This window comes from Aegilops tauschii, chromosome 5 (genome assembly GCF_002575655.3).
Source record: "Aegilops tauschii subsp. strangulata cultivar AL8/78 chromosome 5, Aet v6.0, whole genome shotgun sequence".
NCBI lineage: Eukaryota > Viridiplantae > Streptophyta > Magnoliopsida > Poales > Poaceae > Aegilops > Aegilops tauschii.
The window spans coordinates 391,419,475-391,430,769 of NC_053039.3; the positions used below are offsets into that span (position 1 = coordinate 391,419,475).

Sequence of the window (11,295 nt, forward strand, 5' to 3'; positions counted from 1 at the left end):
GGTCTGGTTTTATTTCAAATGCTTATATTCAATTGAATTCATTATGTAATACTATTTGGATTGTACTAATATGAAGTTCTAACAGGGGTCAATTGATAAACTGAGGGACTTAATGATTGCGCAGCTTATTTTTTTGGAGAGAAATACGCTCAACGATGTGAAGGACAAAGTTACACGGCTTCCAAAGAAGAAATAAATGTGGCAAAATTTATGTACTAGAAAATTTTATAGGCTCAAATGATGTTTACATTTATTTCGACTTTGATATCTTGTGACGAAGAAGACACTACTATTTTGAATATTTAAGTCGAGAATGACATTTGGATTATTATTTTCTCTTCATGCATTTGTCTTTAAATTTGAATTATTCCTTCTGCCGTCGTCAACTTGTTTGGATATAACAGTCCATGTTTTCCTATACTGGTAAATGTTAAAAAAATGCCCATGTATTCATTATGCATTGTACTGCCGTCGTTGTTTACTGTTGTTTTTCTGCACTGTCGCCGTCGCTTATAACACCGACGTTCTTAGTTTTTTTTTAAAAAATAGCCCGACAAGTGCGCCGTCCAGTCTGACGTTAGACTGGACCGACGACACTGTCCAACAGGGCAGCGTCGAACGACGGGTAGCATAGCGATTTAATCAGAGGCGTTCGACTGCATATGCGCCGCCGGGTATATAAGCAGGTCGTCGCGCACTCCGTCGGGCGAGGTGGGACTAAACCTTTCCTATCGCAGCCGCCGTGCCTGCAGCGACACGCGTGACCGCGTGGGCCGGCCCAATAACACTGTACAGCTCGCCGGAGCACACGACGACGACCCAAGTATCACGCGGGGCGACGGGAAATGTTTAGTCCCACCTCGCCCGACGGAGCGCGCGACGACCGGCTTATATACCCGGCGGCACATAGGCAGTCGAACTCCTCTGATTAACTCGCTATGCCGCCGCCGTCCGACGCTGCCCTGTGGGACAGTGCCGCCGTCCGACGCTGCCCTGTGGGACAGTGCCGCCGGCGCACTTGTCGGGCTTTAAAAAAAACGACGGGGTTGTAAGCGATGGCGACCGTGTAGAAAACTAACAGTAAACAGCGACGGCGACAGTGTAGAAAATCAACAGTAAACAGCGACGGCAGTACAGTGCATAATGAGCACATCAAAATAAATAGAGTAAAAATACTTCTTGCATTACATAGTCTGTCATCAAACAAATACTTATGTCGGTATCATAGCAAATAGTCTGACATGAACAAAGTCTGACATCAACAAAGTAAAATTAAGTCTCATACAACATAATTTAACAATTAAAAAAGATCACATAGATAGAAGCAATCCATCAAAAAATTGTATTCAATCAAAGGGTGAAGCAATCTTCCATACTCCAGAATTCAAGCAAAGTTCCTACATATCAAAACAGTAAGATATGTGTTAATTCACAATAAACAAATAAATTTGGTTTGAACAATAAGATTTACAATAACATACGAAAATCATACTTAGGATTTTGAGGGCACGTGGACTTATAATGACCCGTAAGACCGCACTGTCCACATGGACGTTTACTTTTCTCATCAAAAGCTTTAGGTCACCCATTTTTAGTGACATCAGGACCATCCTTACCGCGGCCTTTAACATTCTGTTTTGGTGCGCCTTTGGTGTTAACTTTTGCGGGATCACGAACAAGACCATGATCTTGATTAGGCTCAAATGCATCGTCGTTCACAAACTTTACCTCCGCACCAGGCTCATCCTCCTCAGTGTAATCATTATCTATTATGTCCCTCAGAGCTGCCTTCAACTTGTCGAATAAAAATGGTTTATGGCATGCTTTATGAGTTGCTTCGGCAGATAAGATAGTCAACTCGCTGTACCTAGCTCTGTCCCCTGCACCTGCCCATCCCCACGCAAACAGATCGCTAGTGCGCTTCATGGGAAGTCTACCCCTTGCAACTTGGCTCAACCACCGCAGTACTAAACACTTAGGTATCTCACGTAAGCGTAGCTGAATCAGAACGTGAAGAATATGTTTGCAAGGAAGTCCTTTGCGATACATACTTCTGCAACTTCACTTCACGGTTTCTTCGGAGTTACCTGGGGTGTAGTCCACAGTGAATCTGATATCCCTATTTTCCTTCCATGTCAGTATGAATCTGTGAGTGTCTGCTCCTCTCAGTCTCTCTAGGACCTCAAGCTCCCGTGCCTTCTTCATATCTTCCTGTAAGATATAAAAGTTTGCCGCAGTGAACTCAGGGGCAGCTGATTTCTGAATATCTTTACACTTGTCCAATACTGGTACTGGGACTGTCTGTGAGTTTGTGTAATCATCATGCACCTCGTTCTCACGGAGACAAACTATGCAGTTCTCATAGTGCACAATCATATCAACAATAGTCATACCGGAGTCTAGATGCAAGTGAAGGCATGAATTCAGACTCTCACTTCGCTGGTTACTTCACATACCTAAGAAAAACCCACCAGACAGATATGATGCAGCCCAAAGCCTTTTCTTCTTGTACATCCTACGTAACCATGTCTTTGTTTTCTCCGACTGCCATTTGGCGGTAAACGCTGCCCATCTCTCCTCAAATACTTTTTTTGAAGTGGCATAATAAAGTAGAGACCTGAACTCCTTTAGAGACTTATGATGAAGGTGTTTCTGCATGTTCTTCTCAATATGCCACGAGCAAAGACGATGCCAAACCTCCGAAAGTACCTTTCTGATGGCCTTAATCATAGCTGCATCTCCATCAGTAATTACTGACCTGGGCCTCTTCTGACAGTGAGCCCTCAAAAACGTCTGAAGCAGCCAAACATATGTATCTTCCGTCTCGTCAGACACAAGAGCACAACCGAATACCGTGGTGCAACGGTGGTTGTTCAGACCGACAAAAGGTATAAATGGCATGCCATACCTATTCATCTTGTATGTGTTGTCGAAGACTGTCACATCACCGTAGTCAACATAGTCTCGACGTGATTGAGAATCACACCAGAATATGTTTTCAGCCTTCCTTCATCATCGACGGTGTGCTCAAAGAAGAAATCTGGATCTCTCTCTTTTCTGGTCATCATGATCCCAATGGCAGTGTCTGCATCACCTTGTGCAAGCAACTTCATTTTTTCTCTATAACACATGTTATAAAGCTTCTTCCTCCCAAAACTAGCCTTTGCATATGACCCATACCTACTGACGAGATTATCATAAATCATATGTTTCCTGATTCCAGCACCTGCCATAGTTAAGATCTCAGCTTTTTGATATTCTTTTATCTGATTATGAGACCGAAGAAACGTGACTTCACCCGGTCTAGCTAGAACGTGACTGTGATCATCACTGAAACTGCTGACATACCAAACGTCACGCTCTTTATCAAATTTCAAAGTTATATGCGCATCGCAGAAGCAACGAGTCTCCCCTCTCAGCCTGCGGGTCCTGCCTTCCATTGTACAAAGTTTTGCCTCTCGTTTCCCAGCTCTCGCACACAGATACTTTCTCAAGCGCTTAGTTCCCTCAGGACCTTTCGAATATTTCAGTGAGTCCTTTCTGACGCTGAAACCACGCTCGTAAGCATACTGGTTATAGAAATTGTAAGCCTCTCCTAGTGACTTGAACATCTTCCTCATGACCTTCCAATGCATGTCCAATGATTCTTGCTGATATTCATCAAATCCGATGTCAAAATTAAACATATCATCACCAACATGCTCATCCTTCCCGCTTGTACCATCTACATCTCCCTGTAAATTAATGCATTAAACCATTTATGTCAGTCAGTTATTATTTTAATATCTAATGTATGTAAGTTTCAAAACTTACTTTGCTGGAGCTGTCATCATGAGATGCATCAACGTGCGATTTGTCACTTTCATCGTCCACAATATTCCTCACAAAGTCACCGTCCTCGTCCATCTGCGCACATTTCAAAAAAATACATGTAAGCGCTCATATGGTTATTATGTCATTTCTTCTCTGATTTTTTTAAAAACATACCCGGAGTGCACTTTCAGCAAATGAATCATCTATATCCATATCATCATCATCATCGCCATGTCGCTGCATGATGCAAAAAAAAACATGTAATTGTCCATGCGGTTTATCATATTTATTGTTTTTATCAACATTGATCACACTTACATTGCCACTATAAGATTCATCCAAACTCATGTAGTTCTCCTCAGCAGGTTCATCCATATTCAGTCATGAGGTTTCGTTGTCTTCGCTGTAATCATCGCCATCATAATCGCCCTCCTCCTCTAACTATACATGTTTAAAAAAATTCTAAGATCAATCTAACACCGTGTAACATCATCCCTAAAACAATTATTTCATCAAGCACAACGACATCTCCAACCAACCTCTTGCACGGCGGCGAGGATTTCAGCCGGATCCATTTTCTCCGATGAAGAACGTGATGACGGCGTGACGTTGCTGGCCGGCGGAGGCAGGTGTCGACGGCGTGAGGACGATGGCCGGTCGTAGCAGGCGTAGTGCGCGGAGGGAGGCGGCGACGTAAATCACGGGTGGGCGGCCATCTGGGCGACGGGAATGGAACACGGCGGCAGCGGCAACGACGCCGGGGCACGCACGGCGGCAGCGGCAACGGCGCCGGGGCACGCGCGGCGGCCTGTTTGGGCGGCGACCCGGGCGACGGCGACTTCGTGCAGACGGGGGCCAATGTGGAGACGGCGTGGATGCGTTAGGGTTTAGGGTTTCGACGGCGGGCGTCGGCGGCTACCGTGTCTTTGTTTTTTCTCCAATAACTGTCGGCGCCAACGTGGAGACGTGCGGGCGTACGGCGGCGACGTACGGCGATTGGTGCGGGTACGCGGGCGGGCGTACGTACGGCGACAGGTGCGGCATACGCGGGCGGGCGTATGACGTCGCGCGCGGACGTACGGCGTCGGGGTGGGTATTCCTATACCTAATGTGAAATGACCATACTACCCATTATACGTTTTAGGGGGGTTGTACCGAAGCACTCCCCACAACATGCAACAATACACTTTGCATATGGTTAAAGGCTGGTAAACAAGGTAGTGGTGTCATATTTTCACTCAGCTTAACTTGCTGATGAGATGTTGATCTAAACATCCCCTCTCTCCTCTCTGGTTTGGTTTAAGAGAAATGAGTACACCAATCTTTCTAGCTAGTTAGATGAAGCTAGGGCAGTTTATTGAGCAGCTGCTTGGGTCACAGACGAGAAGTCATGTATCGTCTTGCGTCGACGACGAGGTCTTTTGACGTGGCCGTCATGTACTGAGAGCGACAACGAGAGCAAACCATACGAAGGAGTTGTGTTGAGATATGTATACTCCAAGTCTCCTCCTTGTGTATAGTTGAGGATATGACTTGCCCTATGTATTATATATACTTGTGCGTATGCACCTATCAATACATTGAGAGTTGCATCCTATTCCTCTACATGGTATCAGCCTAACCCTCGGTCCCAGCCCTAGCCGCGCCGCCGTCGCCTCTCCAGGTCGCCGCCGCTCCCGCTGAACCGCGCTGCCGCCTCCCCGGCCGCCGCGCCTCCTCCCTCCCCCCACCACAACCCTCTCCCCGCCGCGCCCCACCCTCCCCGCCGCGCCCCCACCCTCCCTGCCGCGCTCCGCCGCTCACCCCGAGCCGCCTCCCTCCCGAAACCCTAAACCCCCTCCCGATCCCATCCCGCGCTGCCATCCCTCCTTGCTGCCATGTCGGTCCTCGGCACTTCCTCCTCCTCCAGCGCACCCCCTAGCAACCCGTTCGACTCCTCCTACGGGTGCGAGCCCGATGAGCCCCAAGCCGCCGACATCCGCAACATCCACCTCTCCGATCACGTCCCCATCATCCTCTCCCACACCTCCGCAAACTACTATGCCTGGAAAACCTACTTCAATCTCCTCTTCCGTGAGTACAACCTTCGTGATCATGTGGACGGTCTCGCCAATTTCTTCGCCGGCGCCCACGACGCCAACTGGCTCGCCACCGACGCCACCCTCATCCGGTGGTTCTTCCTCACCGTCTCTTCGGACATCTTCCACACCGTCGTTTGCGATGGGGACGATGCTTACACGGTGTGGACCAAGATCAATGGCCTCTTCACCGACAACAAGCTTCAACGGATTGTTTTCTTGCAGCAGGAATTTTTTGGGTGTCATCAGAACGACTCCACCATCGACACCTTCTGTCTCCGGCTCAAGACCCTCTCCGACGAGCTCAACGACGTCGGGTTCAAGGTGGGCGACGAGCTTCTCCTCTCGACACTCACCGCCGGCCTCAACGAGGACTTCGGCAACGCCGCCTCCAACCTCACCCTCATGGCCAACCCTACTTACGAGCGGGTGGTGGCCTATCTTCGTCTTGAGGAGCGGTGGATGAAGCACCTCCGCACCCGCGCCGTCCACACCGCGCTCGCCGCCGGCCTCTCCACCGGCGCCTCTACACCACCCTCGGCGCCCCGTCCTCCGGCCGTCCCGCACCCCATGCCGGTGCCGCAGCCGCCCCAACCACTGCGCAACGGTGGGAACGGCGGCTACCGTCACCGCGGTCGCGGCGGTCAACGCCAAGGCGGAGGGATAGGTGGCGGCGGCGGTGGTCATGCTCCCCAGCAGTAGCCCCCACAACCCTGGGCCAAAGGCTACAACCCCTGGACGAGGGTCGTGCACGCATACAGTATGCCAGTGCCGCAGCCCCCCGCCCCGGGCATCCTCGGCCCCCGCCTGAGCACGCATCAGGTGCTCCTGGCCGCGCCTCTCGGCGCCCACGGTGGTGCTCCCGCCCCTCCTGTCGTGCCCTCCTACGGCGCGTACGGCGCCCCCTACTACGACCCGGCCCTTCTAGCGGTGCTGCAGCAGCCGCCACCCTACTCTGGTGGTGGCGTCGATTGGATTATGGACTCCGGTGCCACCGCTCATATGTCCGCTCATCCGGGTAACCTCTCCTCCGTCCATCCCACTTCCACTCCCTCCCGCATCATCATCGGCAACGGTGTTGGTCTTCCTATCTCTCATGTCGGTTCTGCACCCTTTCCCTCTAACTCTAGACCTCTCTCTCTTAATAATGTCATTGTTTCTCCTCATCTCATTCAGAACTTAGTTTCTGTTCGTAATCTTTCTCGTGATAATTTTGTAACTGTGGAATTTGACGAATTTGGCTTTTCTGTTAAGGACACTCACACCAGGATGATTCTTCACCGCTGTGACAGTCCCGGCGACCTCTACCCAGTTCAGTCGCCGTTATCTCCGGGTGGTCCTCGAGATTTTTCCGCCGGCGTCAATCTTTGGCATGCTCGTCTCGGGCATCCTAGCACTTCTTCACTTCGTCAAATAATGAGAGGATTTTCTTTTTCATGTAATAAAATGGCCGCTCACTCCTGTGAAGCCTGCCGGTTAGGCAAACATGTTCGCCTTCCTTTTAGTTCCTCTTCCACAGTTGTTCCTTTCCGTTTGAGTTAATTCATAGCAATGTATCGACATCTCCAGTACCTAGTAATTCTGGTTATCTTGATTATCTTGTTATACTGGATGATTACTCTCACTTTGTGTGGACATTTCCTCTTCGTAGGAAATCCGATGTTGCCGCCACTCTCATTGCATTCTATGCTTATGTCTCCAGACAGTTCGGGCGACCCATACTCGCACTTCAGACCGACAACAGGAAAGAATTCGACAATCTCACCATCCGCCATCTTCTTTCCTCCCACGGCACCGTGTTTCGTCTCACGTGTCCATACACCTCCCAGTAGAATGGCCGTGCCGAGCGCATCCTACACACCCTCAATGAGTGTGTGCGTACCCTTCTTTTCCATGCCTACATGCCCTCTCGGTTTTGGCCAGATGCCCTCGCCACCGCCACCCTCCTCCTTAACCTCCGGCCATGCCGTCCGCGCTGGAACTATGCGCCTCACCATCTCTTATATGGCACTCCTCCCTCCTACGATGGTCTCCGTATTTTCGGTTGCCGTTGTTATCCCAACACCACCGCCACCACCTCTCATAAACTCGCTCCTCGTTCCGTTCCATGTTTCTTCCTTGGTTACCCGGTCAACACTAAGGGTTATCGCTGCTATGACCCCGTGTCTCACCGTGTCATCACCTCACGGCACGTGTACTTTGATGAGCTTGTGTTTCCCTTTGCACAGGAACAGGTGGCGCCGTCTTCCCCTCCCGCGACGGGTTCTCCTCCGCGTCGCTGCCCGCTGCCGGCCTTGGGTGCTCCGTCACCCCCGCCCGCGGCGCCCTCCTCCGGATCAGGGCCATCCGCGGCTCCCTCCTATGGCTCGACGCCCTCGTCGCCTGGAGCCGCGTCGACGTTGCCCCGGTCCCCCGCCATGCATGGTGGGCCGCATGTTGGGTCGCCGGCTGGGCCGGCCTCTACTAGCGCGGCCTCCCCTGGCGCGGCCTCTCCTGGCGTGGCTTCGACCCCGCCTCGGTCGCCTGCACCGACCCCGCCTGGGTCGCCTGCTGGCGCGATCTCCGCCTCGTCGTCGCCTGGTTCTCCCGACGCCGCGGCCTCGACCTGAGCGCGGCCCGCCTCTCCCATGGATGTCGTGGATGCCACCACCTCTCCCGTGGACGCCGTGGATGCCACGGCCTCGCCGCCACCCGCGGCTGCTCCGACGGCCGGACCCGTCACACGCTCGCGCACCGGTGTCTTCTGCCCGAGCTCCCGCTATGCGGATGACTACATCTGCACCGCCTCGACGTCCGCTCCTTCCCCGCTGCCGTCCTCGGTTCGGGCCGCTCTCCGCGACCCTCTTTGGATGGCCGCCATGCAGGAGGAGTTCGACGCTTTGCAGCGGAACTGGACTTGGCAGCTTGTTCCCCGTCCCCGGCACGCTAACGTGATCACCGGGAAGTGGGTCTTCAAACAAAAGCTTCGTCCCGACGGCACTCTTGATCGCTACAAGGCACGTTGGGTTGTTCGTGGTTTCCGGCAACGCGCCGGTGTGGACTTCACCGACACCTTCGCTCCGGTTGTTAAGCCCGGGACGATCCACACTGTTTTATAGTTGGCGGTCTCTCGTGCCTGGCCGGTTCATCAGATGGACGTCTCCAACGCGTTCCTCCATGGTCATCTTGAGGAGCAGGTCTTCTGTCAGCAGCCCACGGGGTTTGTTGACCCGGCGTGTCCTGATCATGTGTGTCTGCTCTCACGCTCATTATATGGGCTCAAGCAGGCTCCTCGTGCCTGGTACCAGCACATCACAGCGTTTCTTCACCAACTCGGCTTCCGCTCTACACGCTCCGATGCTTCGCTGTTTGTTTATCACCAGGGCACCGACACGGCGTATTTGCTGCTCTATGTTGACGACATCATCCTGACAGCATGCACTTCTGAGATCCTTCACCGGCTTACTGATCGTCTCCGTGCTGAGTTTGCCATCAAGGACTTGGGTCTGTTGCACTACTTCCTTGGTGTTGAGGTGGTGCGTCGTCCTGATGGTTTCTTTCTTCATCAACGGAAGTACGCTCATGAGCTCCTCGACCGTGCTAGAATGCTTAATTGCAAACCGGCCGCCACTCCTGTCGACACGAAGGCCAAGCTCTCTGCTACTGATGGTACTCCCGCTCCGGATGCTGGCTTCTACCGGTCCATTGTTGGTGCTCTCCAGTACCTCACTCTCACTCGACCGGAGCTTCAGTACGCGGTTCAGCAGGTCTGCCTGCATATGCATGCTCCTCGAGACGTTCACTGGACTGTTGTTAAGCGGATTCTCCGCTATATCCGCGGTGCTATGGATCTTGGTCTTACTCTGCGCGCCTCCACTGCCACTGATCTGGTCGCCTACTCCGACGCCGACTGGGCCGGCTGCCCGGACACCCGTCGTTCTACTTCGGGTTACTGCATATTCCTTGGACCATCCCTGGTGTCGTGGTCATCCAAGCGACAGCCCACCGTCTCGCGGTCAAGTGCCGAGGCTGAGTACCGCGCTGTGGCTAACGTTGTTGCTGAGTGCTCCTGGCTTCGTAAGCTTCTTCACGAGCTCTCGTGTCCTGTTGAGAAGGCCACGGTCGTCTACTGCGACAACGTCTCCGCCCTCTACCTCTCCACCAACCCGGTTCATCATCTCCGCACCAAGCACATTGAGCTTGATATCCATTTTGTTCGGGATCAGGTGGCTCTTGGCCATGTTCGTGTTTTGCACGTTCCCACCTCCCAACAATTTGCCGACATCATGACCAAAGGCTTGCCTACGACGTCTTTCGAGGAATTCCGGTCCAGTCTCTGCGTCAGCAACGGTGTCACTTCGACTGCGGGGGGGGGGGGGTGTTGAGATATGTATTTAGCACATGTATTCTTGTACTCCAAGTCTCCTCCTTGTGTATAGTTGAGGATATGACTTGCCCTATGTACTGTATATACTTGTGCATATGCACCTATCAATACATTGAGAGTTGCATCCTATTCCTCTACAAGTTGGTCCGGCCGCCTTTGATGATCTCTTGGTGCGGCCGCTATAAACGTGGAGTCCGCTCTGCCGGCACCGTCGCCTGCGGCCGCCATGGACGAGCAGTCGGACCGGCTGGTGGCGACAAGATCCTTCAGCGCAGCCATGGACGAGAGGTTGCCCCTGCGTCGTCCCGCATGGCCTCCTCGACTTAGAGGAAGGAAACCCTAAGTCTATGTGTATTTGTGTTACGTGCCTGTTCGAGGGTAGCTCAGCGTATGTATTATTGGAATCGGGATTAGTAGTTGGGATTGATGTCACAGCCTGATTTTTGGCCCTTTCTTTTTCATTTGATTTTCTGAGGTTTTTGCTTGAGTTTTCTTTCTCCGTGGCTTTGTAGTCTGGAAACTGAAGAAGATGAACTCTTCTTTGCTTCCAGAGTGGCTTGTCATACCCAAATCCTTCCCTAGATCATATCATTTCCATCCTAGCCCAATCCCAATATTCTTTTTATTGGGAATATTCCTTTTCTATTAAAGGAATTATCCTTTTTGCCCTAGGTTGTGAAGGAACCTATATTTACATCACTCCTAAAATTCCCAAATAATTCTCATAAATTGTTTGGGTCATATCTTCCTCAAATATGGCAAAACATTTCATTTGCCATGTTTATCATCATGCTCAAATAATTCATTTCCTATTCTGCCCTAAATGGCACATTGTGAAGCAAGTGCTATTTTCCTTTGCCCAATTGACCCCAAACTCCTTGGACGTCTTTTTATGTCCATATCATTGCCACATGCCGAAATGCAACCTCATTTGCCTAGTATTCATTTAATTATGATTTTCCAAAGTTTTTGTCCAGAAAGAAACTTTGTGAAGGAGGTACAAGCTAGGCATATCCAAATGAGTTGCACTTTTCATTG

The 11,295-nt window shown here is 51.4% G+C and overlaps 2 protein-coding genes across 2 annotated transcripts; both read left to right on the forward strand.

Annotated features, from left to right (window-relative positions):
- The first annotated feature begins 5,690 nt into the window (after positions 1 to 5,690).
- Positions 5,691 to 6,593, forward strand: LOC109744496 (uncharacterized). Its single transcript, XM_020303618.1, has one exon. The coding sequence runs from the start codon at positions 5,691 to 5,693 to the stop codon at positions 6,591 to 6,593; it is 903 nt and encodes a 300-aa protein (XP_020159207.1).
- Positions 6,594 to 8,518: 1,925 nt separating this feature from the next.
- LOC109744494 (uncharacterized mitochondrial protein AtMg00820-like) lies at positions 8,519 to 8,989 on the forward strand. Its single transcript, XM_020303617.1, has one exon. The coding sequence runs from the start codon at positions 8,519 to 8,521 to the stop codon at positions 8,987 to 8,989; it is 471 nt and encodes a 156-aa protein (XP_020159206.1).
- The last annotated feature ends 2,306 nt before the right edge of the window (positions 8,990 to 11,295 follow it).

Bases quoted from the DNA above. Each gene is read 5' to 3' on its own strand.
- LOC109744496 (XM_020303618.1), top strand. From the start codon at position 5,691: ATGTCGGTCCTCGGCACTTCCTCCTCCTCCAGCGCACCCCCTAGCAAC.
- LOC109744494 (XM_020303617.1), top strand. From the start codon at position 8,519: ATGGATGTCGTGGATGCCACCACCTCTCCCGTGGACGCCGTGGATGCC.